This window comes from Mastacembelus armatus, chromosome 17, assembly GCF_900324485.2.
Source record: "Mastacembelus armatus chromosome 17, fMasArm1.2, whole genome shotgun sequence".
NCBI classification, from domain to species: Eukaryota; Metazoa; Chordata; class Actinopteri; order Synbranchiformes; family Mastacembelidae; genus Mastacembelus; species Mastacembelus armatus.
In genome coordinates, this window is record NC_046649.1 from 4532422 (window position 1) to 4546073 (window position 13652).

The window sequence follows — 13652 nt, forward strand, 5'->3', positions numbered from 1 at the left end:
CGGTGATGCAATCATGTGATGCAATTCTCTTATTTGTGGAATTGTGAAATATGGCGTACACAGCAGTCTTTATCACAATTGCTGTTGTGTCCACTTGTCAGGTTTTTGCCCTTGATTATGTGCCTGACAGACCACGTCAAAATCTACAACACTGACCTTTAGTTGTCTGTAATTTAATCATTTCTGAAGGACAACTTGTTTTAACACTCTTCCTCCAGAAGATGGCAGAGTTGTGCGTGTTGTTTTTGTTAGATGGTTACATGTTTCTTCCAGGCTCTGATTGAAGTTCAATAGAGACCATCCATTAAATTAGGACACAGGTTAGAGGAACCTTATAAACTAACTTTACCACAGCCACTGACCTATTTCCTGAAAAGAAACACAGCAAACAAAATCTTATAATGACCTCACACTGAATTCCAGCTCATTCAGCCTTCCCTGTTGTCTCTTGACCTTATGGCAACCTTAATATCACTCAGGTGTAATCAATTCATCATGATCATCTTTCCGCAGTTTTTGATTGGTTGCTGCTGCAGCAGCTGCGCCACTTGTTCCAGCACAAATAGCGACAAACTGCAGACACTTTGCCACGTTTCCTTGAGTCACGCAGCATGATGCCTCAAGGAAAAAGGAAAAGTGCTGCGGTCTCCTCGGCTGCAGTTATTGTGATATGTTTTGTGGCGCAAATGGTGGACTGTTACCGGCTGAAGAAAAGGGAAATAGGAGATGGTCAAAGAGATGCCAGTACAGCTGAAAAGCAAAGTGTCCAAGAGGGGAAGATAGTCTTCGGGAGAGTTTTTAAAAAAGGGTCAGGCCTTGAGTCAGAAGTTTTTGACTGGACTGGGAAATCCTCTTCAAACGCTTCTGTGGCGGAGGGCACGGCTTATCAAGCAGACTCTGCAGGTAGAACTGTCAGACACTTTTGAATTGAATTGCAGGTGTTGCTCATTTAAATTACTATTGACTTAATAATATAAAAAAGTGTTTTAGCTGAAAAACAACTTTAAGTAGACTCAGTGGGCTGTGGTTAGTCTACTCACATTTTAATATTCCCTGCCAGGCTGGTCAAAAGGGCAAACATATGATAGCAGTTCCACACAATGGAAGCGCATGGCACCTTCCCTGCAGTGTGTTGGAGACCGGATGAGGTTTAAAGTATTGGGACCAGGTGCTTCAGTATTTGCACTGGACCAAGGTAGCGTGACACAGCTTATTAGCTGTACCGTTGCTGTGTATTTTATACATTGTAGATATTTGGACCAGTGTTTGCAGTCACTTTCAGACTCCCCTCTCCCACACACAGGAAGTGCACCTCCAATGCCTCTGTCCCAGGTCCCTTCCACCTGTGGCTACCACGTGCAGAGGAACTCCCTTGGACTTACTATGTTGGTTCCTTATCATGGCTGTAATGTGGTTCAAGAGGTAACTTTTCTTTTTCCATGAAATAAAAACAGAAGATGCTTGAACTGGAGAAAAAAATGGTTGTTTTGATGAGAATTTGGCCGTTTGATTTATTTCAACAACCTGTACATTAATCAATGAAGTTATTGTTGCATGAAACTAAGTTTCTTTAACATAATCTTGAGTCAGGAATTTATATATGTATTGTTTTTTTTCCTTCAAGAATGGAAGTTATGTGCTGCCGATGCGTTGGCAGGGAATCCCAGTGTCCCTCTGGTGCCCCAAATCTACATCTGTACCTCAGACTGCTTCACACCCTCAGATGATGCCAGTGCTACCCAGTGGCGAGACTCCAGTTGGTTCATACCCTGGCTTTCCCCCGAATGATTTCTTTCCACCGTATCTTCCTTTACCTTGGTACCCTTCAGCTGTACCACTACCTACAACAGATTCAACCAGCACATTTCCCCAAGATCCCTTTTTTCCTTCATATCCCTTTCCTTTGCCATTTCCAGGCAAACCTGAAACACCTGGATTTCCACATCCCCTTCTTCCTTTCTATCCCTACTTTCCTTGGCCTCTTCCAGGCAAAACAGGTCCACAAAGTAATGGCACAACCCCAGACAAACCCCAAGGGCCTGGATTTCCCCAGGATCCCTTTTTGCCTTTCTATCCCTACTTTCCTCTTCCAGGCAAACCCCAATGGCCTGGATTTCCCCAAGATCCATCTTTGCCTTTCTATCCCTACTTTCCTCTTCCAGGCAAACCTGAAACGCCTGGATTTCCACATCCCCTTCTTCCTTTCTATCCCTACTTTCCTTGGCCTCTTCCAGGCAAAACAGGTCCACAAAGTAATGGCACAACCCCAGACAAACCCCAAGGGCCTGGATTTCCCCAGGATCCCTTTTTGCCTTTCTATCCCTACTTTCCTCTTCCAGGCAAACCTGAAACGCCTGGATTTCCACAAGATCCATCTTTGCCTCTACCTTTTTATCCCTACTTTCCTTCCCCTCTTCCAGGCAAAACGGATGTGCCTACCCCCACCTCAAAACCAAAGCTACCTTGGGATTTCCCTCCACCTTTTTATCCTCCCTTTCCTTGGCCTGGCCAGGATGTTCCTCCAGGATTTCTTCCATCAATGGCCCAAAACACAGCCACTCAAATGACCATGACTCCTGAGTCACAGTTGTTGGCACAGTTCTTTCTTTTTGGTTCACAGTATCCTCATTTTGACCTTTGTGATCCAAAATGGCCAGTCCTAATCAGGAAACACTGCAGCCAACAAAAACCATGATATTGCAGAGAAAGCATTTCCTGTACTGACTCCAGCAGTGTTGCCTACACTTTTGGTGAAATGTCTGTCAAAATTGTGCTACACTTTTGTATGTTGAAGCTTACTGAAAAATAAATAAATGATTTGATATAATGCTGTTTTTTCTGGGGTATTTGTGGTTCATATGGGCAGGTAAATGGCTGTCAGGCTTATCACATCAGTTGGAGCTGTGTGCTTGTGTATTAAGTATTGAATTAATTTGTTATATTGAAAGGGTCTCTTTCTGACACTGAGGAGCATTATTAGAAATGAAGAATTGCACTGTAGCTGTATTGACTGAATATCTGCAATACCCCCCTTTGACCATCAGTGCTACCTGTGCTCCAGTGCTTTCAATACTTTATGACCTGCTGTGTGCTCAGCTATACGTTACTGGACATGCAAGTGGAGGCTCCTCTGGTGACCTGGATAATCAACCACAGTATGTGAGCCTGCAGAACACTGTTTCAGACATCATAGTGAACAGCACAGGGGTCCCTTAGAGGACAGTCCTGTCTCCCTTTCTGTTCACACACTACACATCTGATGTCAGACGCTGCTCACAGTCCTGCCATCTTCAGAAGTTCTGACTCTGCCATTGTAGGCTGTATTAGGAGAGGTCGGGAGGCTGAGTATAGGAGTGTAATTGGACAGCTTTGTGGAGTGGTGTGGACTAAATCACCTGCAACTCAAAGACCAAAAAGCTCGTGGATTTTAGAAAGCAGAGGGTTCCCCTGGACCAATCGGCATCATGGGTGCTGAAGTGGATATTGTGGACAGCTCTAAGTATCTGGGTGTTCATATAGATAGACAAGCTGGACTGGACCAAAAACATTGATGCACTGTATAAGAAAGGTCTGAGTCACCTGTACTCTCTCAGGAGACTCTGCTTCCTTTAGGCTATGTCATTAGGAAGCACTCTCTTAATTACCACTGCTATGCAAATGACACTCAGCTGTATCTATCTATGAAACCTGATAACACAAACCAGTTAACCAGATTTCAAGCATGTGTCGAACTGACATAAAGGCCTTGATGGCCAGTGACTTTCTACTTTGAAATTCAGAGAAAACAGAAGTTATTATATTTGGGCCTAAAAACCTCAGAAATAACATTTCTAAAATTATAGCTACTTTAGATGGCATAGCCCTGGCCTCCAGCACTACTGTGAAAAAAAGTCTCCAGTTAATCCAAAATGCTGCAGCCAGAGTCCTGACAGGAACTAGCAAGAGAGATCATATTTCTCCTATATTAGCTTCTCTTCATTGGCTCCCTGTAAAATCCAGAATGGAATTTAAAATCCATCTTCTCACATACAAATCCCTTCATGATCAAGCTCCTTCATACCTTAAAGACCTCATAGTACCATATTATCCCAATAGACCACTTCGCTCTCAGAGTGCAGGTCTACTTGTAGTTCCCAGAGTTTCCAAAAGCAGAATGGGAGGCAGAGCCTTCAGCTATCAAGCTCCTCTCCTGTGGAACCAGCTCCCAGTCTGGGTTCAGGAGGCAGACACTCTCTGTACTTTTAAGGCTAGACTTAAAACCTTCCTCTTTGACAAAGCGTATAGTTATCCTCCCTCACATGTATATTTTACCATTGAATGTCACTAACCTTGTGCTCTCTCTCTCCCCTAGTTTGTGCTCTCTCTCCCTCTCTCTCTGTTCTCTCTCTGTACTTTCTGCAGGTGTCCCCGGTCCTGGAGCTGTATATCACTGATGTATTGTGATTTGGCGCTATACAAATAAAATGGAATTGAATAGAGTTTGACTGCAACCTGTTTGTGTCTTTATGGTAGAAAGCTCTTACTGAGGGAAACTAGGTGTTGATGTCAAATGAGATAATGTAAGGAAACAACCAAATAATTGTGAAGAGTTTATAATGCCTATAAAAATGCTCATCCTCCCTCAGATTTATTTTCACAGAGTTCAAAAAATATTTAAAAGTTTCAAAAAAACCCAAAATATATAATAATAATAATACATTTTATTTCATGGCGCCTTTCAAAGTCTCAAGGTCACCTTACAGATAGAAAAGGAAGCATACAGCATGATATACATAGAGTGCATTAAAACAACAGTAACAAGAATACATAAACGGCGGGAGAGAATGTAAAGGCAAAAGGGTGGATTATCTAGGAAGTGGGCGAAGTACAGTAAAAGTAAATTGAAATACAGAAACCCAGATGACAGAACAACAAATATGAAACAGTATGAGACAATATGAAATAGGCAGAGGGTGGTAGGACATCACGGGCTGCTTTGAGAAGTTAAGAGAGTTAGGTGGAAAACGCTATACGGAACAGATATGTTTTGAGTGATGATTTAAAAGTTGATAAGTCCGGAGACGACCGGATGCGATGAGGGAGAATGTTCCAAAGGCGGGTCGCAGTGTGGCTGAAGGATCTAGCGCCCATGGTGGCCAGGCGCGCTGTAGGGGTGCAGAGGAGAGTGGAACTGGAGGAGCGGAGAGGACGAGGCGGAGAATAGATATGAAGTAGTTCAGTGATGTATGGTGGGGCAATAGAGTGGAGGGCTTTGTAGGTGAGAAGGAGGATTTTATAGTTTATACGGAAGGACACAGGGAGCCAGTGAAGTTGTTTAAGGACAGGGGTGATATGATGTGAGGATGGAGTTCTGGTGATGATTCGGGCAGCAGAGTTCTGGACAAGTTGAAGAGTGCGAAGTGATTTGAGAGGTAGACCAGTGAGGAGTGAGTTACAGTAATCCAAACGAGAGGTGACAAAGGCGTTAATGAGTATTGCCGTGCTATCGGTGGTGAGTGAGGAACGGATGCGGTTTATGTTACGGAGATGGGAGTAGGCCGACCGGGTAGTGGTATTGATATGCTGAGTGAAGGAGAGAGTACCGTCTAGGATGACACCCAGGCTTTTAACTTGGGGGGAGGGGAGGACAGTATTGTTGTCAATTTGAATGGAGAAGGTGCTGGTTTTAGAAAGGGTGGATCTGGTGCCCACGAGGAGAATTTCAGTTTTGTCAGGGTTGAGTTTCAAAAAGTTATGGGTGAACCAGGATTTGATATTATGTAAGCAGGTAAGGAGGGGGGGGGGGGGGAGGGTAGAAGATGGAGCAGCAGAGAGGTAGAGCTGGGTGTCGTCTGCATAACAGTGGAAATTGATGTTATGTTGCCTAAGGATATTTCCGAGAGGAAGGAGATAAATAATAAAGAGGAGGGGCCCCAGGACAGAGCCCTGAGGCACGCCACAACTGACAGTAGAGGGCTGGGAGTGGAAGTTCTGGAGATGGACGGACTGGGTGCGGTCAGATAGGTAGGAGGTGAACCATGAGAGGACCGAGCCGGCTATGCCGATGGAAGCAAGGCGATGGAGGAGAATATTGTGTGAGATGGTGTCAAAAGCTGCAGTTAGGTCAAGGAGGATGAGGATGGAGACAAGGCCAGAGTCTGCGGCTACTAGGAGGTCGTTGGTGATTTTGACCAGGGCAGTTTCAGTGCTGTGAAGTTGGCGGAAACCAGATTGAAAGTGTTCGTATAGGCTATTGGCGGAAAGGTGGGTATGGACCTGGTGGTGAACAACTTTTTCCAGGATTTTGGAGAGGAACGGGAGATTGGAGATAGGGCGGAAGTTGTTAAGGTCGGCAGGATCGAGACCAGGTTTTTTTAGAATTGGTGAGATGATGGCTGTCTTGAGTGATGGGGGTACGATGCCAGAACTGAGGGAAGTGTGAATAATGTGGGTAAGATGAGGAAGGAGAGAGGGGAGACAGAGCTTGACGAGGTTGGTTGGTAGGGGGTCAAGTTTGCAGGTTGAGGGTTTGGATTTGAGGATCAGGGAAGAGATAACCGTGGTGGGTGGAATGATAAAACTCGAAAGCAGGGAGGATACTGGTAGAGAGGGAAGGGTACAGTGGAGGCAGTTCGCAGTGTCACAGATGGGGGGAAATTGCTGGTGTATATTTTCGATTTTTGATGAGAAGAAATCCAGGAAGTTATTGCACAAGGTGGTGGAGAGTGAAGGGAAGAGAGGAGTATCGGGAGGGCCCAATAAATTTTTGACAGTGGAGAAGAGGGAACGCGTGGAGCCAGAGGCGGATACAATAAGCGAGGCATAGAAGTCAGATTTTGTTTGAGTAATGGTTTGCTTGTACTTCAGTATGTGGTTTAGGTATAAGTCCTTGTGGGTGGATGAACCGGTTTTTTTGAAGAGACGTTCAAGGCGACGGGCTTGGGTTTTGAGGAGGCGGAGTTCGGGTGTGTACCATGGAGCAGAGTGCGTAAAGGATACAGATCTAGTTTTGAGTGGGGCGAAGGTGTTGAGTAGATTTCGTAGCTCACAGTTGAAATTGGATAACATGTTGGAGAGGGACGGTGTGTAATTAGTACATGAAAGGTTGTTGAGAGCAGCAGTGAAGGAGGGGAGGTCGATGTTCTTTAAGTTACGGAAGGTGATGGTGCGGGAGAGGTGGGTTTTGAAGAGAGGTAGTTTGGAGTTAAAGCAGACTAGTTTGTGGTCGGAGAAGAAGGTGTCGAGGGTAGAACATGACTGAACTGTGACGCCAGAGCAGCAGACTAAGTCGAGGGTGTGGCCTAGAGAATGTGTTGGGGAGGTGATGTATTGTTGGAGCCCAAAGCTGTCCAGACAGGAAATTAGGTCTTTTGTAGCGGTGTTGTTGGGATTGTCGAAGTGGATGTTAAAATCACCAAGAAGAATTATGTTGGCTGACAGAGAGATGAGGTCAGCTAAGAGGTCAGACAGTTCGTCCAAGAAGGTCGGGTTAGGTTTTGGTGGGCGGTAGATAGTGGCCAAGAAGGTTGGTGTGTGACCATGAATACGTGCTATGAGAGCTTCAAAGGACTGGAAGGTGATAGTGGGGTGGATGGATATTTTGTATTTAAGGTTGAACAGTATGGCGAGGCCGCCACCGCGTCCCGAGAGGCGTGGATGGGTGAGATATGTGAAGCCAGGAGGAATAGATTGATTAAGTTCAGTGAAGTCGTTGGGCTGCTGCCAGGTTTCAGTTAAGCACAGGATGTCGAGATTGTGTTTAAGAATAATGTCAAAGATGAGGGATGCTTTTTGAGAGAGGGAGCGAACGTTAAGAAGCCCAAAATGAGTGTTGTGGAAAGGTGTCGAGTCCATGTTTCTGGGGATGTTAGCTAGTACAGAGTGGTTGATCTGGCGTATACCTGATTTTCTAGGCTGAGGTCGGGAGGATGACCAGATGGAGGGGATTGGTAGTATGGAGTCAGATAGTCAGGCATGTGGGACAGAATGGACAGATTGTCCAGTGTTAGTGTGTGGGGTACAGTGAACTGCATGTTGAATGTTGGTGGAAAGTATATGGGAGCCCAGGCGGTTAGGATGCAGACCATCTCCTGCAAAGAAGGCAGGTCGGTTCCAGAAGAGGTTGAAGTTGTCGATGAATTGGAGATTGTAGGACAGGGAGACAGACTTGATCCAAGTGTTGAGACTGAGGATTCTACTGAAGCGGCCAGAGCCTCTTCCAAACGTGGGGATGGGACCAGACATGAAAATAGTCTTACCACAGTTGCTTAGGAGGTGGAGGAGAGAGATAAAATCCTTTTTAGTCAGTTCAGACCGGTGGAGTGACGTGTCACAAGTTCCAATATGAACAATCACTCTAGAGATGGAAGACGGAAGTGTTGGCAGTAATCCAGGAAGCATGGCCAAGATGTCAGAGGCCATAGCTCCAGGGAGACAGTGAGTAGTGGCGTTGAAAAAGCGTACATTCCTTATAATTGAGTCTCCGATGATTAACGTGGTTGGGGGGAAAAGGGGGCGTGGAGAAGACGCCAGTAGTTGGCCGTTTGAGTCGTGTCGTCTTGCTGACTGGCGGGGAGGCGGGGCGGTGACATCAGGTGCTGAGGTGGAAGATGGAGGCGGCAGTTCGGTTGGTCCGTAGCTAGGGAGCCCGTGAGTGTGCCTGAGCACGGCCTCGCGAAGGATCCTACGGCGCACTGATGTAGTAGCTGAGCGGGATGGAGACTGTTTTCCGCCGTGGCAACGGGCTCCGCGAGGAGCACTTGGACTAAGGCGGGGGCGGCGGGTGTCGTCAGAGGGGAGCGAGAGCAGGTGACGGCGCTGAACGACATTGGCGGGTGACGGGGGTTGTTGGGAAACCGGAGCGGAACGATCCGGTACGTGGTTAGCGGATGAGGCCGTATGTAGGTCCGGGGTGGCAGAAGACAGAGGTGCAAATGGATTGGAGAGGTCTAGAGAGGGACGCGGAGACCCGTGGTGATATCTTTTCCGCCCACGAACCGCAACCTCGGTCCAGGAGGACCGAAGACATGGTGTAGAAGAGGAGGAGGGTCGAGGACAGGTTGACGGGTCCCATGGGGCAGTGTCCTGGAGAGTGAAGGTAAGTGTGGAGATCTTCCTCGACTGCTCGAGGGCAACGTCCCTGAAGCTAGTCAGTATGGAGTCTTTCTGTTGGAGATCGTGAGAGAGGCGGCGTATTTCCTGCTTTAATTTGGTGATTTCATTGTTTGCTAGACGGAGTAGTAGATTGGCATTGTCCGAGTTGGTATTGTCAGGTAGTGTTGGCGTTGTTGTTGTTGTTGCTCTTGGTGTTGGTGGCGTTGTAGGAGCCTGGCTGGTTGTGTCGATCGCCATCTTGTCGGTCGCCATCTTGTCGGTGATGCAATCATGTGATGCAATTCTCTTATTTGTGGAATTGTGAAATATGGCGTACACAGCAGTCTTTATCACAATTGCTGTTGTGTCCACTTGTCAGGTTTTTGCCCTTGATTATGTGCCTGACAGACCACGTCAAAATCTACAACACTGACCTTTAGTTGTCTGTAATTTAATCATTTCTGAAGGACAACTTGTTTTAACACTCTTCCTCCAGAAGATGGCAGAGTTGTGCGTGTTGTTTTTGTTAGATGGTTACATGTTTCTTCCAGGCTCTGATTGAAGTTCAATAGAGACCATCCATTAAATTAGGACACAGGTTAGAGGAACCTTATAAACTAACTTTACCACAGCCACTGACCTATTTCCTGAAAAGAAACACAGCAAACAAAATCTTATAATGACCTCACACTGAATTCCAGCTCATTCAGCCTTCCCTGTTGTCTCTTGACCTTATGGCAACCTTAATATCACTCAGGTGTAATCAATTCATCATGATCATCTTTCCGCAGTTTTTGATTGGTTGCTGCTGCAGCAGCTGCGCCACTTGTTCCAGCACAAATAGCGACAAACTGCAGACACTTTGCCACGTTTCCTTGAGTCACGCAGCATGATGCCTCAAGGAAAAAGGAAAAGTGCTGCGGTCTCCTCGGCTGCAGTTATTGTGATATGTTTTGTGGCGCAAATGGTGGACTGTTACCGGCTGAAGAAAAGGGAAATAGGAGATGGTCAAAGAGATGCCAGTACAGCTGAAAAGCAAAGTGTCCAAGAGGGGAAGATAGTCTTCGGGAGAGTTTTTAAAAAAGGGTCAGGCCTTGAGTCAGAAGTTTTTGACTGGACTGGGAAATCCTCTTCAAACGCTTCTGTGGCGGAGGGCACGGCTTATCAAGCAGACTCTGCAGGTAGAACTGTCAGACACTTTTGAATTGAATTGCAGGTGTTGCTCATTTAAATTACTATTGACTTAATAATATAAAAAAGTGTTTTAGCTGAAAAACAACTTTAAGTAGACTCAGTGGGCTGTGGTTAGTCTACTCACATTTTAATATTCCCTGCCAGGCTGGTCAAAAGGGCAAACATATGATAGCAGTTCCACACAATGGAAGCGCATGGCACCTTCCCTGCAGTGTGTTGGAGACCGGATGAGGTTTAAAGTATTGGGACCAGGTGCTTCAGTATTTGCACTGGACCAAGGTAGCGTGACACAGCTTATTAGCTGTACCGTTGCTGTGTATTTTATACATTGTAGATATTTGGACCAGTGTTTGCAGTCACTTTCAGACTCCCCTCTCCCACACACAGGAAGTGCACCTCCAATGCCTCTGTCCCAGGTCCCTTCCACCTGTGGCTACCACGTGCAGAGGAACTCCCTTGGACTTACTATGTTGGTTCCTTATCATGGCTGTAATGTGGTTCAAGAGGTAACTTTTCTTTTTCCATGAAATAAAAACAGAAGATGCTTGAACTGGAGAAAAAAATGGTTGTTTTGATGAGAATTTGGCTGTTTGATTTATTTCAACAACCTGTACATTAATCAATGAAGTTATTGTTGCATGAAACTAAGTTTCTTTAACATAATCTTGAGTCATGAATTTATATATGTATTGTTTTTTTTCCTTCAAGAATGGAAGTTATGTGCTGCCGATGCGTTGGCAGGGAATCCCAGTGTCCCTCTGGTGCCCCAAATCTACATCTGTACCTCAGACTGCTTCACACCCTCAGATGATGCCAGTGCTACCCAGTGGCGAGACTCCAGTTGGTTCATACCCTGGCTTTCCCCCGAATGATTTCTTTCCACCGTATCTTCCTTTACCTTGGTACCCTTCAGCTGTACCACTACCTACAACAGATTCAACCAGCACATTTCCCCAAGATCCCTTTTTTCCTTCATATCCCTTTCCTTTGCCATTTCCAGGCAAACCTGAAACACCTGGATTTCCACATCCCCTTCTTCCTTTCTATCCCTACTTTCCTTGGCCTCTTCCAGGCAAAACAGGTCCACAAAGTAATGGCACAACCCCAGACAAACCCCAAGGGCCTGGATTTCCCCAGGATCCCTTTTTGCCTTACTATCCCTACTTTCCTCTTCCAGGCAAACCCCAATGGCCTGGATTTCCCCAAGATCCATCATTGCCTTTCTATCCCTACTTTCCTCTTCCAGGCAAACCTGAAACGCCTGGATTTCCACATCCCCTTCTTCCTTTCTATCCCTACTTTCCTTGGCCTCTTCCAGGCAAAACAGGTCCACAAAGTAATGGCACAACCCCAGACAAACCCCAAGGGCCTGGATTTCCCCAGGATCCCTTTTTGCCTTTCTATCCCTACTTTCCTCTTCCAGGCAAACCGGAAACGCCTGGATTTCCACAAGATCCATCTTTGCCTCTACCTTTTTATCCCTACTTTCCTTCCCCTCTTCCAGGCAAAACAGATGTGCCTACCCCCACCTCAAAACCAAAGCTACCTTGGGATTTCCCTCCACCTTTTTATCCTCCCTTTCCTTGGCCTGGCCAGGATGTTCCTCCAGGATTTCTTCCATCAATGGCCCAAAACACAGCCACTCAAATGACCATGACTCCTGAGTCACAGTTGTTGGCACAGTTCTTTCTTTTTGGTTCACAGAATCCTCATTTTGACCTTTGTGATCCAAAATGGCCAGTCCTAATCAGGAAACACTGCAGCCAACAAAAACCATGATATTGCAGAGAAAGCATTTCCTGTACTGACTCCAGCAGTGTTGCCTACACTTTTGGTGAAATGTCTGTCAAAATTGTGCTACACTTTTGTATGTTGAAGCTTACTGAAAAATAAATAAATGATTTGATACAATGCTGTTTTTTTTTTTCTGGGGTATTTGTGGTTCACATCAGTTGGAGCTGTGTGCTTGTGTATTAAGTATTGAATTAATTTGTTATATTGAAAGGGTCTCTTTCTGACACTGAGGAGCATTATTAGAAATGAAGAATTGCACTGTAGCTGTATTGACTGAATATCTGCAATACCCCCCTTTGACCATCAGTGCTACCTGTGCTCCAGTGCTTTCAATACTTTATGACCTGCTGTGCTCAGCTATAAGTTACTGGACATGCAAGTGGAGGCTCCTCAGGTGACCTGGATAATCAACCACAGTATGTGAGCCTGCGGAACACCGTTTCAGACATCATAGTGAACAGCACAGGGGTCCCTTAGAGGACAGTCCCGTCTCCCTTTCTGTTCACACACTACACATCTGATGTCAGCTCACAGTCCTGCCATCTTCAGAAGTTCTGACTCTGCCATTGTAGGCTGTATTAGGAGAGGTCGGGAGGCTGAGTATAGGAGTGTATTGGACAGCTTTGTGGAGTGGTGTGGACTAAATCACCTGCAACTCAAAGACCAAAAAGCTCGTGGATTTTAGAAAGCAGAGGGTTCCCCTGGACCAATCGGCATCATGGGTGCTGAAGTGGATATTGTGGACAGCTCTAAGTATCTGGGTGTTCATATAGATAGACAAGCTGGACTGGACCAAAAACATTGATGCACTGTATAAGAAAGGTCTGAGTCACCTGTACTCTCTCAGGAGACTCAGGTCCTTTAATGTCTACAGAATCATGCTACAGGTGTTCTACCACTTGCTGGTAGACAACATTTTCTACGCTGTAGTGTGCAGGGGTAGCAGGGTGAACAATTTGCACTCTTTTCACGGCCTCACTCTTAGTCTCTCGCATCCATACTGGAAAACTCAAAAACCAGTTCTACTTGTCATTGTGTACTGTCCACCTGTCCCTTACTCACTTATTAACTTAATTTCCAGACTTCCTGTTTGATTTAGTGCTTAGCTCAGATAAAGTCATTATAGTGGAAGGTTTTAACATTCATGTAGATGTTGAAAATAATAATCTCAGCACTGCATTTAATTCAATATTAGATTTTGTTGGTTTCACTCAAAATGTTAATAAACCCACCCACTGTTTCAATCACACTCTTGATCTTGTTCTGACCTATGGCATCGAAGTTGAACATTTCACAGTTACTCCCCATAATCCTATTTTGTCAGATCATTACTTTTGAATTTAAGTTGATGGATCATGCAGCATTTGGAAGAAAATCTTTATTTACATCTATGCCATGTACCAACACAGTGGAGGGCAGCTGCCTCAATCCCACTCCCTACCAAATTGATCATGTTGTTGACAGTGCTGTAGCCTCACTGTGTGAAACGCTTGATACTGTGTCCCCTGTGAAAAAGAAGTTAGTTAAAGCAGGCATCATGAAGGCTGGAAAGGAAGTGGCGTTCTACAAATTTTGAGGAATTTTTTCTAGCC

The 13652-nt window shown here is 45.5% G+C and overlaps 2 protein-coding genes across 2 annotated transcripts; both read left to right on the forward strand.

Moving 5' to 3' along the window:
* Nucleotides 1-603: 603 nt before the first annotated feature.
* Nucleotides 604-2820, forward strand: LOC113133783 (vegetative cell wall protein gp1-like). Its single transcript, XM_026312670.1, has 4 exons — nucleotides 604-903; nucleotides 1061-1195; nucleotides 1304-1422; nucleotides 1625-2820. Exons 1-4 carry the CDS (start codon nucleotides 612-614, stop codon nucleotides 2693-2695), a joined length of 1617 nt encoding a protein of 538 aa, XP_026168455.1. The 5' UTR covers nucleotides 604-611; the 3' UTR covers nucleotides 2696-2820.
* Nucleotides 2821-9953: 7133 nt separating this feature from the next.
* On the forward strand, nucleotides 9954-11984 carry LOC113134107 (uncharacterized). Its single transcript, XM_026313344.1, has 5 exons — nucleotides 9954-10253; nucleotides 10411-10545; nucleotides 10654-10772; nucleotides 10975-11512; nucleotides 11971-11984. The coding sequence occupies exons 1-5, from the start codon at nucleotides 9962-9964 to the stop codon at nucleotides 11982-11984; spliced, it is 1098 nt and encodes a 365-aa protein (XP_026169129.1). The 5' UTR covers nucleotides 9954-9961.
* The last annotated feature ends 1668 nt before the right edge of the window (nucleotides 11985-13652 follow it).